Source organism: Diprion similis, chromosome 8 (genome assembly GCF_021155765.1).
Source record: "Diprion similis isolate iyDipSimi1 chromosome 8, iyDipSimi1.1, whole genome shotgun sequence".
NCBI lineage: Eukaryota > Metazoa > Arthropoda > Insecta > Hymenoptera > Diprionidae > Diprion > Diprion similis.
The window spans coordinates 4,674,478-4,700,129 of NC_060112.1; the positions used below are offsets into that span (position 1 = coordinate 4,674,478).

Sequence of the window (25,652 nt, forward strand, 5' to 3'; positions counted from 1 at the left end):
TGACCTACAGTGTAATAGGAAATCAATTCGCAGCGTTGATTCAGTATGATATGAAAGAATATTCGATAAGATCGATAATTCGATTCACAGTATGAGCAGGAATGAGTGCTGAAAAAATGTTACACTTTTTGAGAAATAATAAAAGCTCAAAAGTGGATAATATAAGGTAGAAGAAAAAATCGAGCAAAAGAAAACAGACTCAATATGAAAATTTTTCGAAACTACACTTTTAATCACGGGTTGAAATTCGTAATCGTTGAAAATTTGAGGGACTCTACAAGCCATTGCAAAAAATTTCCGCTGCAATTAACTGCAGCGGTTGGCTTCGTGAGAAATTTCTATCAAAATTTGAATCATAATCGCACTATTTAAGCTCGACCCTGCACGTCGACATACGTGTCGATAAAACGGATGAAATTGGCCCACTTCCAGGATAAAGTCCGGCATAATCAAGTAAGCGAATTGTTCGCCAGATCCGGATCCGCAATTCGCCGTGTTTGACGCTTTCACAGGCTCGCCTACATACGTACATACCTATAGATATAATCCACACATGCATCGATATTATGATTATTATATACACATAATTTAAGCCAGAGTAACTAAAGTTCTTTCTCTCGGTAACTTCCATTGTCTGAATGGAAACGACGTCTAGTTTTCCAGGTACTTGACGTAGGTTTCAATCGTGCAGTGCGGCTTTTGCACGACGCATAGATCATTCCATTATCTCTGTCGGGCCACCATTACGGCTCACAAGGGACCCCGGCTCTATGGGGGCTTGCAAGCTCGCGCTAGCTGCTCCGGACTTCCGCGGGTTTGCACGTTTGCTTTTGAATTCGCGAATCACACCGCGAATCGTCAACGCGTGCATTGCAGGAGTCGCTTTTTTCCTTTCGTGAAATAAAAGTTTGCGAAAATTGGTGGACTTTCACAATAGCTTTAGACTAATCTAATAAATCTGTTATCGATTCTCGAAGTAATATTCATGCCTGAATTTGATCTTCAGTAAATTGTTTCAAATCTTTCTCTTCATTGGTAAAACGATATTGCATTGAATATTTATCTTCTCTACTCATCGTCACTGCAAAAAAGAAAAGAAAAGAAAAAAAAAAAGGCACACGTCTAATTTTGAAGGGAGAATTTTGCTCCCGGTCGACGATGGACCGCTTGAATTGAAGTCTTTTTTATTCGGCAATGCGTCGATATATCAATCCTGGCACAATGGGAAATGAGCCGGAGACCCTACAAAGGCGCAGATCTGAACGTTCCGGAGAAAGGCCACGTCGAATCTCTGTTCTTCGACGCACGTTATCTGCATGTATATATACGTATGTGTGTGTGTGTGTATATATATATATATATATATATATATATATACATAGCGCAGGGTACGAATGACGCCTGATATTTGTCCCGAAGCTAAACCTGAAGCCGAAGCCTAACCTGAACCCCGGAGATTAATAGCTCAACGTATTAGCTCGCTTATATATATATATAGATGCGATGCTTCGGTGGTCTCGCTAACTCGCCGAAAAACTTTTTGAATTTGGGCCCTGCAGAAACAGGTAACTGATTTTTTTTCTCCTCTTGTTCGAAAAATGTATTGAACGCTTTTGAAAAATTTCTTTTACGTGTAAATTTACCGCAATATATAATATCATCCACGTTATATATACTATCAACAATTAACATCCGAGTGAGAAATTTTTTTAGCATAAAATGCAGGAAAAAATTCAATTCAACGTGATATGATCTGAGTGAAAATAGTACCTGTGTCTCTGATGCCGACGACGACGTTTTTTATTCCCGCCGTTTTCCGACTCCGAAATTTCAGGGAGCTGAGACGTGGGTCCGGATGATGCTTCTTGGTAACCCGGATGGCGTAATCTTACTTCCCGTGGTAATTCGGTCGGTTCTGAATTTTTCCGGAGATTTTTACTCTCGGTTTCCACCGCGTCGATCCGGTGATCTCGATTGCTTCGATGATCGGCGTGCCTCACGCGCGATGATTCCTTCTTCTCTACTTTACTCGATCTTAAAACGATAATGGATATCAGAGCTGAATGCTTGAGTCCCAGATAAAATGCCGGGAAATTAGACAGTTGATGAAATCAGGGTTTAAACACTGATCAATTGGTCTAATCGATGGATGAGTTGAATTTTTATAAAAATGAAAGTTGGAATTCTAGTTTACTGACTCAAACAAAGAAAGCTTTATTAGTAAAACGTATTGGTAGAATAAATATATCCATTATTCTATTCCTTTAAAAAGAAAATCGTATAGTTTATCAAATTTCGATAAGACCTTATTCTATTTGCAACAAATTCCATGAAAGATTTGTAAGGAATTCATTTTATACGGAGAAATTAAGCTACAATTCACTCGAATTGAACAAACATTGCATTTTTCGAATCGAAAAAACGGTGGAATATCATGCAATTGATAAGTAAAGTTCTCGAAGTATGAATCATCATGATTTTTTCATTGGCACTTGTGGGTTTCAAATTTCTTACTCAGTCAAAGAGATATTCTGTTTTAACAAAATTTGATTGAAACCAGATTTTTTTAAATCGTCCGACATATTTCTGCATTTCAATCTTGTTTCAATTTCTTTTTTTTCTTCTGCGCAAATTTTTTTCCTCCCCCTCCGACGCCGTTAATTTCATTCTCTCATTTTTAGAATTCCCTGTTGTAATTAAATTATGGAAATTGGCCTTTTGTTCTCGTCCCAAATAGCGGCGAGACTCCAAAGCGAGTGAAAAATTCCCATAGAAATCACAACTTGTGTAATTAAAGTGCGAACTTGGATTCTGTGCAAGGACTTGAGCTACGAATCGAAGGTCCTACCCACCCTGAATCAACCCCGTAGTTCGCCGGCGAGTTCTTCGTCTCCGTTGGACTGAACTCAAAGGCTTCACCAAAGTCGGATCCTCCGATTTCGTACTCGTTTCTGCTAACCATGATTCCCTCCGAGCCTCCCTCGGTCAGGTGAAGTCCTGCCTCCTCCGAGCTGAATCCTTCAGCCCCATCATGTTTCTTTTTGAACTGCAAGACCTCTGCGGGGAAAACACCCAAGTTTTTTTTTTATTTTCTCCTGGTTTTTTCGGTAACGTGAAAAACCAGTGAAACCGCAAAGTCAAATTCATTGATTAATCCTTTCGAAAAGTGAAATTTTATTTACAATCAGTGAAAGAGACATCCGAACCTATGAAAAAATATATCTGAATAATATAGAAAATTTTAAGTGAATGTTGTACGAACCCGTGAGGCCTTCTTCTTCGACTTGAAGACCCTCGTTCAGAATCTCGTCTCTGTATTTCTCCAACTCTTCGAGGTAGCTTTTGTTGAGCTTTTGCTGTCGCCATTCTGTCTCGTATTTGATATTTGGCAATGCGATATCACCGAGAAAACCACCTGTAATTAGACCTTGAATTGCATACTAGGAAAATGACATTAACAACATTCAAATTCAGATTTGGTACAATTATTGACTTTGTGGTATAAATACGTCCCAATTTAATTAGGAAGAGTATTTTTATTTCAAAGTTCTGTTAAAGGATTTCAAATATTTTTCAGAAAGACGATAAGTTTTTTCGTTGAAACCGTTGTCAATTCATTACTGGGGTTTCATGGATCAAAAATACAGCTGTTTGGGCATGAATTGATGATTAATTATTTTTGACAATATTTTGAGACCCTACTTGACGCATTTTGTGGATCCAGGAGAGAAGGAGTAAGGAAATTGAAAACTAGCAGGTGAAAAATTGAATAGAGCGTGGTAATTTGAAATGATCAAGAATCGTCGTTTATACATAGGCTGTTGATCGCAGTTAGAGGCAGTAACCGTGACCACTCCGAGCTTATCTCGTATAAAGACACTCGGCGAAGAGGTCTAAGGACGCCTGAGCGTCAGAGACACACTGAATTATCGTTTGCCATAAATCAAACTGAGTTATCGGTCTGGACACAAAAAAAGAGGAGAAACAGAAGAGAAACGAGACGAGAAGCCATTCTCAAATCGTTGGTGAATGTAAACAGCCGAGCATTCGCTATCTAGCTTTCGACCTCTTCTTGGAAATAATATCTATATGCATTATAGAATTAAAGCCGAGTTCACAATAACACGAATTGTGTACATAATCGTTGCGTACACGTTGTTCGACTTTATCTCTGATCGAACATTATCTTCCAACGACGTGTCATGAGTTGAGTTCTTAATCATCGAGCACTGATCTTCTCACGCCATCCACTACATTTTCTACTACAACAGAAGACTCGTTACCGACCAGCCTTGCAGACGTCGAGGTCCAGGTCGCCGGTGATGAGGGTTGGAAACTCGATCGAGAAGAGCTGCTCGATCGTAAAGCGCTGCCGGTTGCTCGATTCGGGTTTTGCCGCCCGCGTCTCGGCGCCGACGAGCAGGGCGAGAAGGGCGAGGAGGGCGAGGAGGATCGGCGTCGACCCCATGCCAGCCTTCGAACCTCCGGCCGATTCGAATCGACGGATCGAACTTGACTCCGACTCGTAACACGCGATCACTCAGGGCGCCGATCTCGGCTCTCGGGGATGCGGGAGAGGCGTCGGGGAGCTTTCGATGCTTCGCGAGGAACTTTTTCACATCTTCCGCAACTCCGCGCGCTTTCCGACGCTCCGGGCGACCTCGTGCCGGAAAAGCTCGGCTGGAAGCGCGGCTCGGATGTCGGCGGGAAACCGGAAGGCGACGCGACTCGGGACGGCGGAGGATCCGCGGGCAAACTGACTCGAGACAGGCGCGGGGGCGGCCGAAAGCGCTCTGGCCTTCCTCGGGGCGCAGCGGGCGGATCGCCGGCGTCGAGGGGCGGCGGGGGCGGCGGGGGCGAGCCGGGACTTGGCTCCGCTAATGAAAGAGAGCCGACGCGCCGCGCCGTTCGGTCAAAGTTCGGATCTCGGTCAGAGTCAGCCTCGCCTTCGACTCGCCGGCATCGCCGGACGACGCGAGTCGCGCTCAGCGCCTCGTGGAGCCTGTCGCCGGATCGGAATCCCGAAAGAGTCCTGGAAAAACTCCCGAAGGATTCCACGGCGTCGCCTCCTGCTCCTCCTCCTCCTCCGCTTCTTCCTCCGATCTTCGTCGCTCGCGACTCTCCCTGCACCACCCAGCACTGACCTTCCCGGCTCGGCGAAGAGCGCGGATTGCTCTCGGCGTCGGCGGCAACTTTCTTCAACCCCGATCCCGCCCCCGTCAACCCCCGCCGCTGCGCCACTGAGCCACAGAGGCACCTGCGCATTTCGTATACAGAGCTCGAACCGTTACCGCGTGAATAGATGTAGATGTTTAAGAGTCTCAAATGCACCGAATAACGTTTCAAACACTGAATGACGGTGAAAAGACGACCGATGAAAATTTGGTCATCTTAGAAGGTCTTTGATAGCTTGAAGAAGTCTGTTTTCTAAAAATAATGTAGTTGAAACGACTCTTAGCTTTGGTACTCCGAGTTTTCGAAAGTGAAGGTATACATTAGTGACATAATATCATAATGTTTTCAAACAGAATAAGGTCTAAAAATATAAGAATTTCAACACTTCAAACATACCATACGATTGGATTTTTTTTTTTTTTTTTTTTACTACTACATAATTTTGTTTGTTGGTATCATTTATGAGTAGAATGTTGGAATCTATCAAAGTGTACTTACAAGTGTGTAGTTGAAAAATTCTACGTAAGGTTGTTCGAAATGGATTGATCAAAATGAAAAAAAAAAATTAGTTCCATTTGCATAAAACCGCAGAATTCATCGCGTTTTCTGTCGAATATTTTTCACAATCTACGTTCGTCCGAATTTTAGGAGAAAGAAAAATTACGAAGACATTGTAAATAAACGGATACGGGATAAAAATTTGTAAAAAAAAAAAAATGAGATCGAGTTTTACGAGTTAGGCAAAATTCGATGCAGACAGTAAAACGGACCGTAGATATTATCAGAGATCAAAGTTACGTGTAAGCTGTCGATTTCAACGAAACGCTTCATGCATTCATGATGTATCCAACCCAACGTTTTTTATTCTCGGTAGTTTACGAGGGTTTTTGCCCCCCGGCTCTGCAGGATGTATAATCTATGCAAATCGCACGAAAAACGATGATAGCTTACAGCCGCGTGTGCCTCCGTGACAAACACACACGAATCGATTAATCGCTTGTGTGAACTTCCGTGTTGTCGGTCACATGTGTAGGTACATAGAGCTCTACTCACGTCGCAATGGGAACCGTGGACACACGGCATGGCTGCTCAGGTACACAAACGCAATCATTCGACAGGCACCCCCGAATTCACGTTTAGGTGAAATAGGGTGGAGCGCAGCCACCCGTTACTGCATTTGCGAACGTGACGCAGGGGGGCCCATTAATTAATAGCATATACCAAATTATACAACATAGTGCGCATATAAATGCGTTGTTCAAGCGATAGGAATTTTCAGAGTTCTGCCATCGTTGTTACGTATAATTGTGTGTACAGAGCTGTATGCGCATATCAATGTTCACGCGAAATCGATATCGATATCGTCTATAACCACGCCCCTTTTTAATTCTGGGGGAAAAATCTGCGAAATACTATTCAAAAACCAAATGAATTGCATCAGGCTCTCATTTACCTATTTCATCTCTAATTTTGTCAAATAAGTATCGTCGATTTTTATTTCGTTCTGAAATTAAGACTTTTTTTTTCTTTTTTTTTTTAATAGGGTTTAACACGTAAGTGTCAGCGGGGTTTCGTTAACTTTTTGTGGAATCTTGGGAATTGGTATGGACATTTTGGAAATTATTATGGGGTTTTGAGAGTTTCTTATCGGCATCAACTTCCGATGTGAAAAACTTGGGTTCTGAATTTTCTCAGAGCTTTCATAGCCATTTTGAAAATCCCATGGATTTGGATTCTTCGATGGGAACAAAGAGGTAAATAATCAATTTAGAGTGGCTGTTTCAATTCTTACTCACAATCGTTTTAAAAAGTACTTGTGATTACAGTTTCACGAAATTTCTGTATTATCATAAATTGGGACAGCTGTCGGTAAATCCCCAGTCATTCAATTCGCCACATGTGAATTCTGCCTTATGACTGCAGATCACTATTGAAGCCCTCAATTTTTTAACCTTCGAAAGGCTTCGATAAATGTTCAGGACATTACACAATCAAGGTGGGATTGCTGCGATGCAGAAGTAAGTCTTTCTTCATATATAATCTTTCGAATAAAAGCCTGCAAGTACAAAACGATCAGAGATGCAACAAATCGCAGTTTGCGATTATTAATCGCGTATGAGTTTATTTTTTATTTTTCTCCAAAAGCCAATACGTCGTGAAAAATATCGTTTGTATATATCTGAAAATTTCTGAGTTTAACTATAGTTAAATTTCACGGCGTCTTTTACGTCTTAAAGACGTTCCATTTGAATTATGCATATTTGTCATATTTTTGTGAAACGAATTTTTTAACTCGCTTGTACTTGCAAAGTTTCTTTAATCTCGCATCATTTTCTGTCGATCTCACTCTCATTCATCACCAACAATTATTCACAGCTTTTAATTTTACTTCTAATTCAACTTTTTCACTCTTTTCTTTTTCACCGTTTCACAGAAATGAAACTTTAATGAACGCAGACGTAGAAGGCATGGCAGAGCTTGCAGTGCACACAGCTACTTGAATTGGAGCGTGATAAGTCACGGCCAGAATCCAGTTTTATACCTTATACGTACACCATGCAGGTCGTTTCTAGTTTCATTTTGTCGACGACGCGCCTGTTCTTTCATAGAATCACGCGGTAATGTTACCAAAGACAGAGAAAAAAAATAACGTTTTCTCTCTCTTCTCAGCCATCAATCATTCGCACGGTTGTTCACCGGAACACAAATTCTTCCAGATTTCGTGCAACGAAGATGATTCGCCGAGGCTTGAATATACGATTTGGACACTCACGTGCACTCGGGTAATTTCTACCGTCTGCAGAAGTGACTGCAGTTTCGTGTCGCGTATTGATTTCAATATCGAGAAGCCTCTTCATGCGGCGCAAGGTAAATGGACGTGTACCGTACATGATATACGCGTTCGCACGTATAATCGCGAGTGTGTGCAGTTTCTGTACTTGCAGCTGTGGAAGTTGCGTAACTTTTGCAAGCACCGTTTACCCCGCGCTTGAGTTGCATAAGACTCACCTTAACGTCGCTACTCGCCCTGCGATACCGTCCAAATCCTGAAGTATGAATGAAACGTTAGCATGCAAGAAAGAAACAATATCTTTGCTGTGTAATGGAAATCAATTGGAGAAATTTTTTTAAACATAAGCTAAAATATCAACAATTTAAGAAAAAGTGGGAATATTATTTATAGGTCAATTCAGCCAGCCTCCAGACAATAACATTTTTGATTTGCTTTTGGTAATTTTTTTCTCTTAAACATTTTTATGAATTATTTCAGATTTTTCGGAACAACCGTTTCTGAGTTAAGATTTTTTATTCTTTCTACATTTCTGAAAAAATTCAGAAAAATTTTTCAGAGCAAGGACAACAACAGAAAAAATCACAAAACCAATTAAAAATGTTGTGGTCTGGAGGTTAGCTGAATTGGCATGGACTCAAATTTGTTCAAACCCATTTCCATCACATGGTTGTTCAAGATGTTTTTTCATTCGTGTTAACTGTACTATCAAACGCGCAAATTCCATGACTAAAATTGTTTGAACGTTTCCTTGCCTTTTTCCATTATGGCTTCTGATTCACGTGTAGAATAATTATATTCATCGCCGTAATCGGTGTTTATTAATTTCCTTTTCTTACCTAAAAAATTAGTATAAGTGTATCACGGTAGCTGCAGTTCAGTAATTCAAATTAGAAATGACCTCGAAGGTATGAAATGGGAAAAAAGTTGTGATATTCTAATATTCTGATCCGTTTCATTCTATCCTACATGTTAATGTGTTACAAATTTATCACCCTATACATATATCTAACGTGTGTACGCGTGTGCATTCGAGGACACGCGTGAGACCTATACATGTTCCACATTATCAGCGATGCGACCTAATCTCAGCGTCTTTGACGTCCTCACGTTCGTCCCTTCTTTCCAAAGCCGCCAGCTGTAGGTAGTGTGTCAATCTTGGGGAGAGTAAGAAAGACCAGAAGGAATAATAAAAATGAAAAAGAGGGATAAAAAAGGGAGGGAAAAATTGAGAGAGAGGGAGAGAGAGGGAGAGAGGAAGTAGCCTCGGTCGGAATAAGTGTTCTTCCGTTCTTGCGCGACACGACCTGGTGACGATGGCCTCCTTAACTTTACTTTTCACGCAGCTAAACTTGAACGGTGTTTTGTATTTCAGGATATGTTTATGCGGCAAAGATGATATCGGATATCGAGATGCAGGAGAGTGAAAATGAAAAATACCGTCCAAATAATAAATCCGTGACTAGAAAATGATACAACGATAGTTGGAAAACAAAGTTAAGGACGTTTTTACTCAATGAGAAACATAATTTTGGTTAGAAAAGTTCATGGAAGTAGAACTTGAATTATAAAAATAAAGATTAGGATTAAATCACATCAATTACTTTTACGTATTGTTTGATCAGTTTTTCGTTTTTGTTTCTGAGAATCTCTATTTCGTTACAACGGAATCTGGAATTCATTGCCATTTTTAGTAGAAGGTCTGAGGCGAAAGAATGATTTTTGAAGAGGATTCTTTCGATGTAATTTCAATTGGATTTTATTGTCTACTTTTCCTCTTATTTCTTCTCGATGAGAAAACGGGGAAATTACAATCTCATCGTGATGTCATTCCAGTTCTTAATCACCCTCACCCCATTTTCAATTGCGATTCTCGCGATAATTTCCGCGACGATTTCGCAGTCTAACAATCACCGCTTCTGTATATATGCTGAACGCTGCAGCAATTTCTTGCGATTAATTGTCGGTTGGAAATTGAAACGAGATCTTGTTTGTTCCTTCTTCCTATATATGATGCAAACCGCTTACTTTACAAATCGCAGATGAATCGTATATTATTGCTTTTTCCTTCTCCACTGTAATCGACTCTTTCATGCTAAAACTACAATCGAAACCCTTTTTATAACATTTCTCATCATTGTAATAATTTATTCAAATAAATTTTGAATGAAAACAAAATCCTCGTGTCAATTAACGAATTTGAAAGGTAAAAACTGATAATAAAATTAAAACAACAATTAAAGACATTCGCATCCTGCAAGCTGGCGACTTGGAAGGAATAAAAATAGCTTTCAAATCGTCGAGTTAATTACTAGCTTCAAATTCTCAGCCTTTAACATCCATCACTAATCAATTATGGCATGTCGATAGTTATATAATAATGAAATAAGAATTTGTATTTAAAATAACTGAACTAATAAGGTAAACTCGTAGCGTAATGTTAATAATTTCGTTCGATTATTCTTTGTTTTTTTCCTATTAAAATAATGTGATATTAAAATAAAATCGATTGTTTAACAAGTTTGAAAAGGAAGTTTGAATACACTTAAACACGTACATTATACCAAGTAGCTACAAGAATGATCGATGAAATTTAGCTTTCAAAAGAAAGAGAAATGAAAAGCTGAAGCTTTCAGCTTCTCCATTTTTTACCTCTCGACTCGATGGAGCTTTTTTGCTTTATTCTTTTCAATTCAGTTCGTTTAACAGGAAAATCTTAGCTCAAGTTTCAAACATATCTCTTACGTATATATATATATGTATATATTATATATGTATGTATACATTGTTGTATACTGAATATATATACACGTGGCTTTCCATGTCGACTGAACCAATGATTTTATAAGTGATATAATTTGCCACGAGATTACAGCGAAATACTCGCACGTCAGGCAGAAAAAATAAATCCCCATTTTGCAAATGGTAGATATTACATTATCCGCATACCGCGCGATAAATTGCACTAATCATTATAATTATACGGTCAAGATACCATAATTGCGCAGATCGAATTTATCTCAGGTCCCTTCAAGCTGCAAAGTTTCCTGCAAAATCTCTCTTCTCTTCTTTCATACAATTTTTCTTTTTCTGCAGTTATTAATATTTTTTTCCTGTGCTCCTCCTTTGCGTTCGTTGATGTTAGAATTAGTCTTATATCGCCTATACGTATTGTAAAACTTTGCGTAAAGTAATAAAAACATTCCGCTGAATTTTTCAGGAATTTAACATTTCCTCTTTTTTTTTATCATTTCAATTCCATCTTCAATTCTTTGGAGGCTTGGGGAAAAAATTGTTTTTGCTCGTTATTTCTCTAGACTCCATTTGCAATTCGCTCGGATCTATATTTTTCTTGCTGAGGTACGTACAATGTATATATACATAATATTTCGGTCAACTTCAACTAAAAGTATATACTTCAATTTTCTCTCCCCTTCTCTATCTCTCTCTCTCTCTCTCTTTTTTTCTTCCTCTCAATTATACTGCAGCTTATCACGCGTTTCTTCGAAATCCGTTAGAATCGTCGACAACTTACAGTGAGACTGGCATCCGTATATACTCAGGTATATGTACGTAGACGCTGTTATGTACGCGTTTTCCTTAGGTATACCGTATATACACGATACATATGTAAAATATAAAGAGAACTGCGACAAAAACTCGTCTGTGGTCCTCATCCCTCTTTAATCCAGCCGATGGTTTATGCTCCTCTATCTATGTACGAGGCGTAGCCGGTGTATGTACTTATATACCTGGTTATATAACTATATATGTATACATATGTGTATATATACGTTTATACACTCATCGCTGAAATGGAATACCTCGACGGGAAATTTGATACGGCTAATAGAAGTGTAGCGTGACACCTTATAGACTGCTCACGGATATTGTTAATATTTACATAAATTTTTGTGTATATATATATATATATCGTGTATATAATAAATTATGCCGAATGGAAAACAATACAACTTACTAAATCCGAACCGCCTAATCATGTTATTATATGTATGACTTATGTAATACATTTCTCTATTCGTGGCTATACCAAGCAAGTTTTAGTTCTTTAGAAGATGACCTGGCTTTATACTTGCATTTTGATTAGTGAGTAAAATTGATTTTAATAAACAATTTTACGGTATTAAAATGATTATATGAAATATCGTCTTTTGTCCGACAATTTATATAAATTACTTTTGTTCTGGATCAATATCGAATGTACAGTCTTTGTAGAAGAACTTTCGAGTCAAAACTAAGGGGAGAATCGAACATCTCAAAAAGACCGTCTGACTGAAGTTAATTAAATTGATTTTTTTTTTTTTTTTTTGAAAGTATAAAAAACAGTCTAACAGAACGGAAAATTTTAACGACAATATAGCACGATATTCCAAATAAATGCGTCTATTTTATCAGATTGGGGAATAATTTCTTCTCTGAAAATTGTGTATGCTTTCACCTATCTTGATCCTCTAGGGCTTTCTTTTTCATACTTGAATTCTCCGTAAGCCACCCGCAACGTCAGATTTTTTGTAGCCATAAAATATTTTAGCTCACAAAATATCCATTCGCTTTTATACACTAACCCATCAAGATTTTACTAATCTTAATTATAGACTTGAGATCAAAGATTTCCAGAAAATTTAATTTAACATATACGTAAATTAGAAAAGTAATTGGTGATTGAATTTCGTTCTCACTGCTCATTATAAAAGTAAAATGAAATCAAAATTTTACATTCACATGTCGCGAGAGATATTGTTAATGATAGTTTTCGTTAATTACAGTTTTAATAACTTTGGATTCAAAGAGATATGAAAATATTTATTGCCTCGATATGTTTTTCAACGCGCTGTATAACTTTTTTCTTTGCATCTTTTTTTCCTTGTTCTATTTCGTTCTCCCTTTTTCCTATTTACCAACTCCGTAATTGAATCTAGAAGAGCTATTTGGCAACGCGGTCATTCGGTAACTAGATAGCTGCTACTGCACTGGAAGGATTTTGAGATGGATAGATGCTGAATCCGCAGGAGCTCGACCCTCGACGTTATACTTGACAGGAATCCTTCGGGAAGGTTTCCCCGGAATACAGGATGATTTTTCAATCCAACACGGGTAAGTCTTTCAATTCTAATTATTTTAATTTTTCTTCGTGTCGTCGTTTCTTCATTTTTCCCCCAATTTTCATTTTCAACGTGTTTGAAATACTTACTCTACCGCAAATTATTCCTGACTTCCATAATATTTTGTTAACAAAATTAAATCAATAAATTTCAAAAATAATTGTCGTGAATCAAGCTGAATAAATTTGATTAATTGTTGTTTTTCTTTTATTTTTTAACTATTATTATTATCCTGTCTGGATTGAAATTCTGACGTTTCCCAACTGCTGCAGCGTCTTCTCACAGAGATAATATCGCCTTTATGAGTATTAATTATCGACAAAGTCGTGGCTTTCGACGTGACCTTGAACTGGTTGCAGATCGCTATTAGAACTGTTTTTAGAGTTCTAAGAAATCAGAAACGTACATACAGCATGTAAAAATTATGTTAAGACGCCTCACGATGAGAATCGAATTCGTTTATTAACAAAGGATGTAAAATAATATCGCAGAATGTGATTGTAAAATAATCGCACCCGATCGCTTAAATTATTCAATAACGACGATAATAATCGTTGATTAGAATATATCTGGCTTAGAGTGCATGAGTAAAATAGAAATATATTATATTATAATATATATTAATATATAATACACAATAATAATAAATAATAAAAGAATACTATGGAACACGTGAAAAGTGATATAATTAATAGTTTAAACAGAAAAGAGAATTTGATTATGCCAGTAACAAATATTCCAATTCAATAGTTGAGAGTAAAAATATAGTACATATTTATAAATTATGATGAATTTATTATTTTTCTATCGTCTACTTTCAGACTCTGATTGTTTATCAAAGTGAAATTTAATCGTCACTGCGGCACCCCTTGAGAGGCGCCTAATGCGAAAGGATATACTGAATTAATTAGCTCAACTTTGAACTCGATACGGATTTGAATCTCCCCTTTAAGCGGGGAGCTTAAGCTCGTTCCAAAGTCTCGGCTGTTCGCTGTTATATAGATTCGCATGTAACGTACGTCGTGCATGCAGCTTGTATGCGAAACTCGGTCTTACAGCGATTATACGATCGCCTAGAAAATCAGTTTCTACGTACATTATCCACACGGTTTCTGGGCTTATCGGTAATTGCAGTTTGACAAAGACCTAAAGCGCGCTTTCAGAGCGAAACTTGTTTGACGCTTACGCAGTCACAGGAATTAGTAGTGGAATGCCAAAAGCGTGTGAAACACCCCATGGAGGTGATTTAAAAGAATTATAATAATCAAACGATCGATTAGAATACCATGTTTAATAAATTTTTAATAACAGTTTACATTTTAACATTCGAAATATAGTCTTTTAACCACACAGCGAACCGAGCGAAAAACGTATTCTAAGCCTATTCTAAACATTTCATAAGAATAATTCATTGATTAATAAAAATTGTTCGTCCAGGGAGAGAAAAATCTGTGTTCAAATTTAACTTCGCTTGTTTTTTAAACCAATTCAGGATTTTTCAGTGGTTATCGACATTCTTTCAACATATTTTGGTGATTTACAATATACTGTACGTACGCAACTAAAAATTTGCAAACACAAAACACGGCTGGATGGTAAAGGAAGCTTGCAAATGTGAATAGAGTTATTTTTACCAACCCCACCGCGTTGGGTGGTGTTTCGTTCGGAAAAGACAATAGAACGGGGGTTGAGAACTCACGCTTACACCCACTCTTTGGCTAATAAAAGTAAAGCACTCGCGACCCAGTTTCTGCTGCTGAATTGTTGTGTTGTGTGGAAGCTGTGGTGAAACTTGGAAACAAGCCGTATCACAAGTGCAGATACATACGTGTATATTGTAGGTACATTCGTGTGCACATCCATATCTCTAAATAAATTATTCATCCATCTAAAGTGAATAAAAAAAAAGAATCGCCTGATTCACACCAGAAGTGCACTCAGCAGTATATTCATTCGTACGCATGATTTTTTTTTAAGACTGAATCAACTGAAACGTGCAAATCAAAAGTTTGGAAAAGAGAAGAATTAAGGGGTCAAGAGATCTCCAGCGATGATATTTTTGCCAGTGATAGTGATGTTATACGAAAGAAATTTCATGGAAGAACATAAATTGAAATTGATGTTTTGAGAAAAGGCTTTGTGATCAGAACATTAAAAATGATTAAATTACTACGTTCTGACCCAATTTTTATACTTGTGATGACGAGTTCAGTGTACACGTCTTAATCTACCAACATATGAAGCAAGAATTCCGCATTATTCTTCCCCTTGGAAAAAAAAAAATTGGCGCGAAAAAAATAACATCAGTAAAATTGAATCGAATTAACAAACTTCAGTTTTTTATTTTTTGAATAGCTATTTTATCATTCATGTTTCCGAACTGTGTGATCTTTGTAAATCTTTGGTTGTGAAGAACGGGTTTGATCCTTACGTACATATTAATTATTCATTATTAATATATAATTAATATATTGAATAAACGGATTAAAAGCAATTGTCACTGCAACGTAAAGCTTAATTTTGATCAAACTAACTAAAATATAGTAAACTGATAAAAACCTCTCCGCGAACTTTTGGCTGCAACAGCCTTCGCGACGGTGAGTAGCAATAAAGTTCTGGAAAGAAACGAAGACTAGGATCTGGTAAACGAGGATACCGGATAAAACTATTGTATTCAGTTCGACGATTGCTTGCTGCCTAGGCACTATTGAAGGTATGTATATATATTGAGTGGAGACCTTAAAGGCTATCCTCGTGACAAGAGGCTCTTTTATCTCTTCAACTCTCTCTCTCTTCCTCTCTTTCTCTCTTTTCTTACTCTCGATTTTGCGTGCTTGTGATCGAATGTTAGGCGATGGCTACTCTAGTTGTTTAATTCTTTACTATCAATTGCTACTATTATATTGTTAATTATATCTCTTTTAGTCACAGACTAATTCATTTTTAATTTTCACTGTCTAATATCGTTCTAGGCTATATATATATATATTCATCTATCTATACATCCATCCAGCCCTCCCTCCTTCTCTCTATCTTTCTCTCTTTCTCTCTCTTTCTCTCTTTCCAGAAGATGAGGGGAGATTCGTCGCATGCTCCTCCTCCTCCTTATTGTTCTCCTCGTTCGCGGCTGATCTTGAACGAGATCGTTGGTCGCCATGATCAACGAAGCAGCTTCGGTTTTCACCCTTGAGTCACTTGAGACCGAGGAAGGACGCTGGGAAGGGTGATTAAACTTATCGGACGAAACGGTATATGCAATGGCTGTGATGTTTGGGAAGCTTGATAGAAAGGAAGGCATGATCTGGTATACCAATATTATACGCATCGGCAGGTCTATCGATCATTTGCTAACGATCTGGGTCCGGGATTTCAATTTTTCTACAATTTTAAAATTTCATATCATGTACTTATACGCAAAAACCCTGCAAGTTTCAGACCTTCAATTTTTTAATTTGTAGTGGGCTGATTTTCACTTTTGATTTCTTATTGTTGCCAACTAATAGCGAGAAAAAAAATGTACCATAGAAGCTGTTTTCGATGTGGAAAAGTCTGATTTTTCCAACCACATAATCTGTTTCAGGTAGATACTGAGGAACCTTAATAGCAAGTGTTTTTCGTATGTTTCCCAACTTTTATCTCAAATTTGACATTCTTACATCTTTTACAACTCACGTTCTTGGGAAATGCAAGAAATGATATCGATTTTATACAGCATATCAAATTTTTCACCGTCTTATAGTCAGAGAGATTTTTGTTCCACTATATTGCTAAACACCATACAAAAATATTTGAAATGAGTGAGTAAATTTGAAAAAAAAATTAGAGTGTAGAAGGTAGTTTAGGGAATATTATATTATACAGAGCAGATGGAACGAACAAACAGTTTGTGGCTATCAGTATTTGTTTACTGCCGTTCCCAGTCACAATGAAGACTAAATAATCAGTGCCTTTCACGACAACACGCGACGATGATGATGATGATGATGATGATGATGAAATCAAGAATGACGCGTGAATCGATTGACGGATGTTATTATGTTAAATGGATTCGCACAAGTAAAAAAAAAAAAAAAACGTAGATAAAAAGCAACCTTACATGATCTCTGCTGATGATTCGTAATGGGAATTTTGCAAGGCGATAAAAGCCGAAGAAACAATCAATTTTTATTCACTTTTCTGAAACATCAAAACCCCAATGCGTGTTTTATATACTGTGTCAATATGTATTTATCGATATTGGATATTTCATGCTGACAGAGATTTCTTTTTATGCTAGTATGATACTGTGACTTTGATATTATACGGTTCGAAACACGTTGTAGATAGGATTTTAAATCAGTCGATTGAAACTCGTATGAAAATCCAGATCATCACGCAAAAATGAAAACAAATAAATAAATTAAAAACTGTTTAAGTCAGTACATTGCGTCGGCGATGTACGTCTTAGCCAGTCAAGATGGCAAGTTGTTTTCGCAAGTTTCGCGTATTGATCTCGCCTCCTAAAGTTCGGATCTCTTATATAGGCATAGCTGTTGCTTGCGAAATACGCACACATCGTCAATTTTGAGGCTTGAAAGGCTCTTTATTCAAAACACACATACATACAGACATAGGATTATAATAAATTTCCAAACTTGGGGAGCGTGATCGATTATTAAGATGCTTATAAATTCTGCCTCAGCAGCTTTTCTAGTTAGGGAGAATTTTTTTTCTGAAATAATAAGCAGCAAGAGAAAAAAGTGTACAATTACATTTTCGCTGTGCGAGGAATTTTGAGTCATCGCAGTATTCGACACCGGTGACGAATCAGAAGGCGAAGTTATATCATCTGCCTGGATAGAAATGCCTTTCACACACGACGAATCCGAGCTGGCGGTATTATAAGTTTCGAAACGGTCCCAGGTTGCGGATCAAAGGAGTCTAATGGCCTCGTTGCGCAGATCCGAACTCGTCTATTTGGGGCATGGAAGAGAGTCTGTCTGTGTCACTGTGCTCAAGTCCTTTGAACATCAGTCGAAATCGGATCCCTTTCTCGGATCTTCCTCTCAATTTCGGTACGACGTCAAATACAGGGATGACAAAATGCAGCGAAAAAATTGACGACTCTGTGTAACTTCCTACTGAAGGGGTTGCGGTGGAACCGCGAAACTGCAAGAGAGAAGTTGGCGCGCAGGAAGTTACGAGAGGCCACTGCAGAACGAAGAAGGTATGTTACGCTGAAGTCGCTGTACCGAGTGTTCGCTAAGCCTTTTTCGCAGTTAATTCGTCAAGTTGTCCCTCTGACATTTCATGTAGTTGTGCACCCCGCGAGTTCATTAATTAACGCTGCAAACCGCCAGTCGGTAAATAGTTAGGCACATGTAGAAGGGTGTCGTTAAGTGATAAATACAGAAGCGAAGGGATTATTTTCACCGGCCAAGTCCGTTTCGCACGGAGAAACAACCCCCTGATAAATATTTACCCCTCCATAATTTACGTATTCATGAGGCGCTCGGATTTGAGTAAACGATAAGTTCGTGTGCTATTTGAATTCGAAGTGTGGACCTTGAATTCTGCGTACTTGAGCCAGAAAGTACTTGCAAATGATCAACGCGATTTTTCGTAGCGTTTATAGCAAAGAGAGAAATGTATTTCCGTGCGTACTAGTTACAAGCGCGTATAAATTATGGCTTTGGAATTCCTGAACGGTAATGCTAACGAGCAAAAAGTACACGCGGGTGTTCTGCCGCGTGCTGTTGAGCCGTCGCGTCGTTGGGTTGGATCTATATCACGTCTAGGACTCGCGAATTGTCGCGTGCGTGTATTTTGTACAATGTATGATTTATCTATGCATGCAGGCTGCGGCCGAGGGACGGCGTATTCCGTCCCCTCGAAATGCCGAATACAAAAAACTGCGCTCGACCTGCGGTGACTGCGTTTCGATTATTAGATTAAAGATCGTTGTACGCGGACTTTTGGCGGCGCCTATACAAGTCTTGCATAGCACGACGCCTCGTGGCGGCGAGATTTCACTGCTTATTATAGAGCGAGGAAGAAGGATGGTGATCGACGAGGAACACTGATGTTTTCTTGAGAGGTAATTGAGTAAATTACTGACCAGCCTTGCAGACGTCGAGGTCCAGGTCGCCGGTGATGAGGGTTGGAAACTCGATCGAGAAGAGCTGCTCGATCGTAAAGCGCTGCCGGTTGCTCGATTCGGGTTTTGCCGCCCGCGTCTCGGCGCCGACGAGCAGGGCGAGAAGGGCGAGGAGGGCGAGGAGGATCGGCGTCGACCCCATGCCAGCCTTCGAACCTCCGGCCGATTCGAATCGACGGATCGAACTTGACTCCGACTCGTAACACGCGATCACTCAGGGCGCCGATCTCGGCTCTCGGGGATGCGGGAGAGGCGTCGGGGAGCTTTCGATGCTTCGCGAGGAACTTTTTCACATCTTCCGCAACTCCGCGCGCTTTCCGACGCTCCGGGCGACCTCGTGCCGGAAAAGCTCGGCTGGAAGCGCGGCTCGGATGTCGGCGGGAAACCGGAAGGCGACGCGACTCGGGACGGCGGAGGATCCGCGGGCAAACTGACTCGAGACAGGCGCGGGGGCGGCCGAAAGCGCTCTGGCCTTCCTCGGGGCGCAGCGGGCGGATCGCCGGCGTCGAGGGGCGGCGGGGGCGGCGGGGGCGAGCCGGGACTTGGCTCCGCTAATGAAAGAGAGCCGACGCGCCGCGCCGTTCGGTCAAAGTTCGGATCTCGGTCAGAGTCAGCCTCGCCTTCGACTCGCCGGCATCGCCGGACGACGCGAGTCGCGCTCAGCGCCTCGTGGAGCCTGTCGCCGGATCGGAATCCCGAAAGAGTCCTGGAAAAACTCCCGAAGGATTCCACGGCGTCGCCTCCTGCTCCTCCTCCTCCTCCTCCTCCTCCTCCTCCTCCGCTTCTTCCACCGATCTTCGTCGCTCGCGACTCTCCCTGCACCACCCTGCACTGACCTTCCCGGCTCGGCGAAGAGCGCGGATTGCTCTCGGCGTCGGCGGCAACTTTCTTTAACCTCGATCCCGCCCCCGTCAACCGACACCCCTACGAACCGAAGCTCTCGCATCTGCGCACTTGCCGCATCCAGCTATAGGCTCGTGGTATATGCTTCAAAAATTTTCACAGGGTCCAAATTACGCATGTGATACTTTTACCAGATCTACGATTCTACTGGATTCCCGAACCCAGATCAGATATCGAGCTTCGCATTGCGTAAAATATTTCACTTTTTGCAGCTTAAGCTCTGCTATAGTAATTAATCGCCCGGCTTTTTCTCTATTGGATAATCATGTATTAGGCGCGACTTACGTGTCGTTATTTCACCATCCGCAGCGTGAAAACTAATATCGTTGCGAAACAGCAACACTGCAAAACGCGGTCCACCGAAGCGGTATAACGCGGCTACACTGCATCACGCCAGTTCTGACAGACGTAATTCTATTTCCTCGCTAATTAGATTCATGTGATTTCAAGTTTGTGCGTGTGTGTATAATAATTTTAATTACATCGCTTATAGCCACGCCCGCACGTCTGTCAACGTATATGTGTAGTTATTTCTTTGCGCCGCAATTCAGAGCTTACATAATGCCTCGTGTAAAGTCTAAATGCATCAATGAATTATTACAACAGTACATATTTATGGAATAGTATAAATGCCAATGCAATAAAGTACAGAAAATATTGCCCAACTTCAATTATATTATAATATCGATAAAATGTACGTAAAATCGCATCATGAACAAATTCGCAACATTTTTTCTGCAGACTATGATTACAACTGCATCGGCATTTAAACACTTATCAATGGTATACAGTCTCAGCTCATTTCTAAGGAAATTTGTGTTCAAATATTAATATCTATGCGTACGGAGATTCTTGCGATGAATTTTTTGAGAGTAGTTTAAAAGAGCCTAGTAGTCGCTATGAAACGGAGCTTCTGGGGTAGAATCCCTTCCTTATCCGCAGAGTGAACTCTATTGTATTAACAAATCCTACTTTACTTAAAGTCAGTGTTAGCTACAGAGGTAATCAGTCTATTTGTACTAAAGGGGAGTCCTTCTATACCATTAAACTGGAATTGTAATCGCGAGCGGCGCAGAAAATCATTAATTAATTATCATTTGTTGTAGATTTTGATCACTGGGGAAGACACCCGAATTTTCACCGATCAATCGTTGATCTGTTTCACCGACCAATCTCACACCATCAACCGATAAGATCTGGTCTGTTTCCGATTTTCGCCGTAAGTTGGAGATTGAATATTGTCTTTGAAATAAAAATAATAGAAGGATACTTCGAATATCTTTCTATTTACTCCTAGTTATAAATTGTTTCCTAGATAATACGATAATTCAGGATCATGTCACTTATTCATAAGTTGAATGAATTACCTTTTTTAACCTAAGTTACCTAAGTTGAATAATTTACTTTTTATTTACTCTTAGTTATAAATTGTTTCCTAGATAATACGATAATTCAGGATCATGTCACTTATTCATAAGTTGAATAAATTACCTTCTACTATTTTTTTCAAAGTTCACTAATCGGACTGTATCAAGCTATATGCTGAAATATTAAAGGCAAATTCAGATCTAGCATCAAATTCCAATCGAATGTCCACTGGTTGAGTTTTCAGTGATTTATTCTACTTGGAGCAATCGATAACGATGAGAGGGACTTGCGTAAAAAATTCATGCTTCGATAGCAGCGATTCGGGTTTGTTGTAATAAGATGTTTGAAACATGGCGTACCTACATATCATAGAATACGGCGTATTGCCAATAGAAAATATCCATATTCAAATTTTCTCAAATATATCAATAAAATGTGAGAGACTTTCAAATCTCTTATTTGTGAATACGCGTTACGTAAACGTGTGAGAATCAAATCATCCTTAGGTATTGACAATGACTCGGCAAATATCCTCGGTAAATCTCTCGATTAAAACATTTTCGGTAAGCCATAAAAAAAATAAAAAAATCGCAACGATATCATTTCGTCTCACTAGCCAACGGGTGGAGTAAAAGATCCTTGAATTCTCAAACTTACGCAACTGTTGCTTTACTCAAAAGCATGCTTGTATCGAAATTTCTGAATCCTTAATGTGATAGGATCCACAGTTGTTAACAGAGTTTCCGTTTTAGAACGCCCGTCTTCGAACGGTACCACGGTATCGTTGGTCACAACATAATTATGGTAAATCATTGCTGTGATTAAAACTCCACCTTTTTCGACTGGGCCTTGGTAGAATGCTGACTAAAGTCTGACAATTTTGAATTGTGCTGAGATCGATTCTTTATTGCATTGAATCCAGGTGATTTTGCTGCAGGAATTAATTGCCTACAGTGCAAACACCCTGCGAGCAACGCATCCAAGTTACGCTAAAAATAAGCAATTTTTTTGTTGTTATTTCAGATATTGGTCCTTTGGTGTTCTAAATGGCTATTTTGCATTTCTCAAAGTCCAATCACATGAATCGTTGTACAAAAGGCGAAAACAGCAAGATTCATCTTATGAGAAACGAATGAAAAATGACGTCAAAAATATAAGTGATTTAAAACGGATTCTAGCAGAGGCGAGGAAGCTAGATCATGCATGCAGAACTCAAATTTACGATTTATTCAATATGCCGTGATTCTGATATAGGTGTTCAAGTGTAGGTGTGTGATAATTAGGTGAAAATGGAGAAAAAAATTTAAATAGGGAAAAGAGTGTGATGCGGAGATACGATTGCTGATTACGTAGGTAGGCTGATCATGATGAAGAGGAATCGGTGTGCAGTGTACATTGTCACAAGCAAAATTATAGGAAACGTACTGCAATACATATTGAGGATTATGTTAAAATTTATATCTAATGTGTCAGCCTGTGCACAGGTATAACCCACGTCTGCAAAATAGAATGTGTAATGTATGATCTTGCATTGTCTCTATTTCATGAGACCAACTATGAAATGGATAATAAATGAATTTAAACCGCGTGTCGATTGAAAAAATATCATTGAAATTTATGCATGGATGCGATTCCGAAAAAAGAGATTGTTCAGCCAGAAAGAAAGCATTACTGACCCCGATAGATATAGAGCGAGTATTCCGATAAGTTGAAACCGTATTGGTAACTGTTTTGAATGCAGTATTCCGAAAAAGTTTGTCAAGAGGAATCGATGAAATGCTGTCCCGATACGCTGCAAGCAAAGCATCTGAAGTGACAGTCAGAAGACGAAGCACGTAATTTCACAATTTTTTTGCTGCAGGACTTTGCGTCGTGGTTTCTCTGCTGTTAGTCGTACGCTTTTTTTAATGTGTTGTTTGAGTCCCTGGGGTTCCAGATAGCCAAGAAACGGTCATACAAATCAATTCGGAGACCAGGAATTCTCAGCTCCGAAAATCGCGAAAAAAAGTGAGGCTAACCCATTTGGATTTTTATCGAAAATTTCGACGACTTTGAAAAGTGCTGTAATTAATTCTTCAGGGCACTATTTCGACGTAATTTTAAGGGAGAAATCGATTAAGCGCAGTCCCAATACGCTGCAAGCAACGGATCAAAAGATATAGCCAAAAAACCAAAGACGTATTTTCTCGATTTTTCTGCTGCTAGTCTTTGCGTCGTAATTTCTCTGCTGTTGGTTCTACGCTTTTTTTCTTGTGTTTTCTGAGTTCCTGGGCGTCCAATTATTCTAGAAAGGGTCATACAAATCGATTCCGAGACGAAAAATTCTCGGCTCCAAAAATGACCAAAAAAGTAAGGCTAACCCCTTTGGATTTTTTGCGAAAATTTCGACGATTCTGGAAAATGCTGCACTAGATTCTTTCAGGCACTATTCCGACGTAATTTTGCGAGAGAAATCGATTGATCGCAGTCCGAATGCGCTGCGAGCAACAGATCAAAAGTTGCAGCCTATAAACGCTAGACGTATTTTCTCAATTTTTCCGCTGCTGGTCTTTGCGTCGTAATTTCTCTGCTGTTGTTCCTACGCTTTTTTTCTTGTGTTTCCTGAGTTCCTGGGCGACCAATTAATCTAGAAAGGGTCATACAAATCGATTCCGAGACGAAAAATTCTCGGCTCCAAAAATGAGCAAAAAAGTAAGGCTAACCCCTTTGGATTTTTTGCGAAAATTTCGACGATTCTGGAAAGTGCTGCAATGGATTCTTTCAGGCACTATTCCGACGTAATTTTGCGAGAGAAATCGATTGATCGCAGTCCGAATGCGCTGCGAGCAACGGATCAAAAGTTACAGCCAAAAAACGCAAGACGTATTTTCTCAATTTTTCTGCTGCTAGTCTTTGCGTCGTAATTTTTCTGCCGTTGGTCCTACGCTTATTTTCTTGTGTTTTCTGAGTTCCTGGGCGTCCAATTAATCTAGAAAGGGTCATACAAATCGATTCCGAGACGAAAAATTCTCGTCTCCAAAAATGACCAAAAAAGTAAGGCTAACCCCTTTGGATTTTTTGCGAAAATTTCGACGATTCTGAAAAGTGCTGCAATAGATTCTTTTAGGCACTATTCCGACGTAATTTTGCGAGAGAAATCGATTGATCGCAGTCCGAATGCGCTGCGAGCAACGGATCAAAAGTTACAGCCTAAAAACGCAAGACGTATTTTCTCAATTTTCCTGCTGCTGGTCTTTGCGTCGTAATTTCTCTGCTGTTGGTCCTACGCTTATTTTCTTGTGTTTTCTGAGTTCCTGGGCGTCCAATTAATCTAGAAAGAGTCATACAAATCGATTCCGAGACGAAAAATTCTCGGCTCCAAAAATGACCAAAAAAGTAAGGCTAACCCCTTTGGATTTTTTGCGAAAATTTTGACGATTCTGGAAAGTGCTGCAATGAATTCTCTCAGGCACTATTTCGACGTAATTTTGCGAGAGAAATCGATTGATCGCGGTCCGGAGGCGCTGCGAGCAACGGATCAAAAGTTACAGCCAAAAAACGCAAGACGTATTTTCTCAATTTTTTTGCTGCTGGTCTTTGCGTCGTAATTTTTCTGCCGATGGTCCTACGCTTATTTTCTTGTGTTTTCCGAGTTCCTGGGCGTCCAATTAATCTAGAAAGGGTCATACCAATCGATTCCGAGACGAAAAATTCTCGGCTCCAAAAATGACCAAAAAAGTAAGGCTAACCCCTTTGGATTTTTTGCGAAAATTTCGACGATTCTGGAAAGTGCTGCAATGGATTCTTTCAGGCACTATTCCGACGTAATTTTGCGAGAGAAATCGATTCATCGCAGTCCGAATGCGCTGCGAGCAACGGATCAAAAGTTACAGCCAAAAAACGCAAGACGTATTTTCTCAATTTTTTTGCTGCTGGTCTTTGCGTCGTAATTTTTCTGCCGATGGTCCTACGCTTATTTTCTTGTGTTTTCTGAGTTCCTGGGCGTCCAATTAATCTAGAAAGGGTCATACAAATCGATTCCGAGACGAAAAATTCTCGGCTCCAAAAATGACCAAAAAAGTAAGGCTAACCCCTTTGGATTTTTTGCGAAAATTTCGACGATTCTGGAAAGTGCTGCAATGGATTCTTTCAGGCACTATTCCGACGTAATTTTGCG

The 25,652-nt window shown here is 39.5% G+C and overlaps 1 protein-coding gene and 1 long non-coding RNA gene across 3 annotated transcripts in view; one reads left to right on the forward strand and one right to left on the reverse strand.

The window, feature by feature from the left end:
• LOC124410108 (bone morphogenetic protein 1) overlaps nucleotides 1–19,724 on the reverse strand; it is a 28,973-nt gene extending 9,249 nt beyond the window's left edge. The window contains exons 1-4 of one of the 2 annotated variants that reach the window (XM_046888271.1): nucleotides 19,187–19,724; nucleotides 3,263–3,415; nucleotides 2,853–3,057; nucleotides 1,771–2,034 (exon numbers count right to left, since the gene is read on the reverse strand). In XM_046888271.1, coding sequence (XP_046744227.1) covers nucleotides 1,771–2,034; nucleotides 2,853–3,057; nucleotides 3,263–3,415; nucleotides 19,187–19,367 — 803 coding nt within the window. In that variant the 5' untranslated portion in view covers nucleotides 19,368–19,724. Of the gene's footprint in view, nucleotides 1–1,770; nucleotides 2,035–2,852; nucleotides 3,058–3,262; nucleotides 3,416–4,287; nucleotides 4,826–19,186 lie in introns of those variants that run through there. The other variant, XM_046888270.1, reaches the window with a different exon arrangement.
• On the forward strand, nucleotides 1,122–16,335 carry LOC124410110. Its single transcript, XR_006929569.1, has 3 exons — nucleotides 1,122–1,307; nucleotides 6,082–6,084; nucleotides 16,157–16,335. It is a non-coding gene; the product is annotated as an uncharacterized LOC124410110 (long non-coding RNA).
• Nucleotides 19,725–25,652: the final 5,928 nt, after the last annotated feature.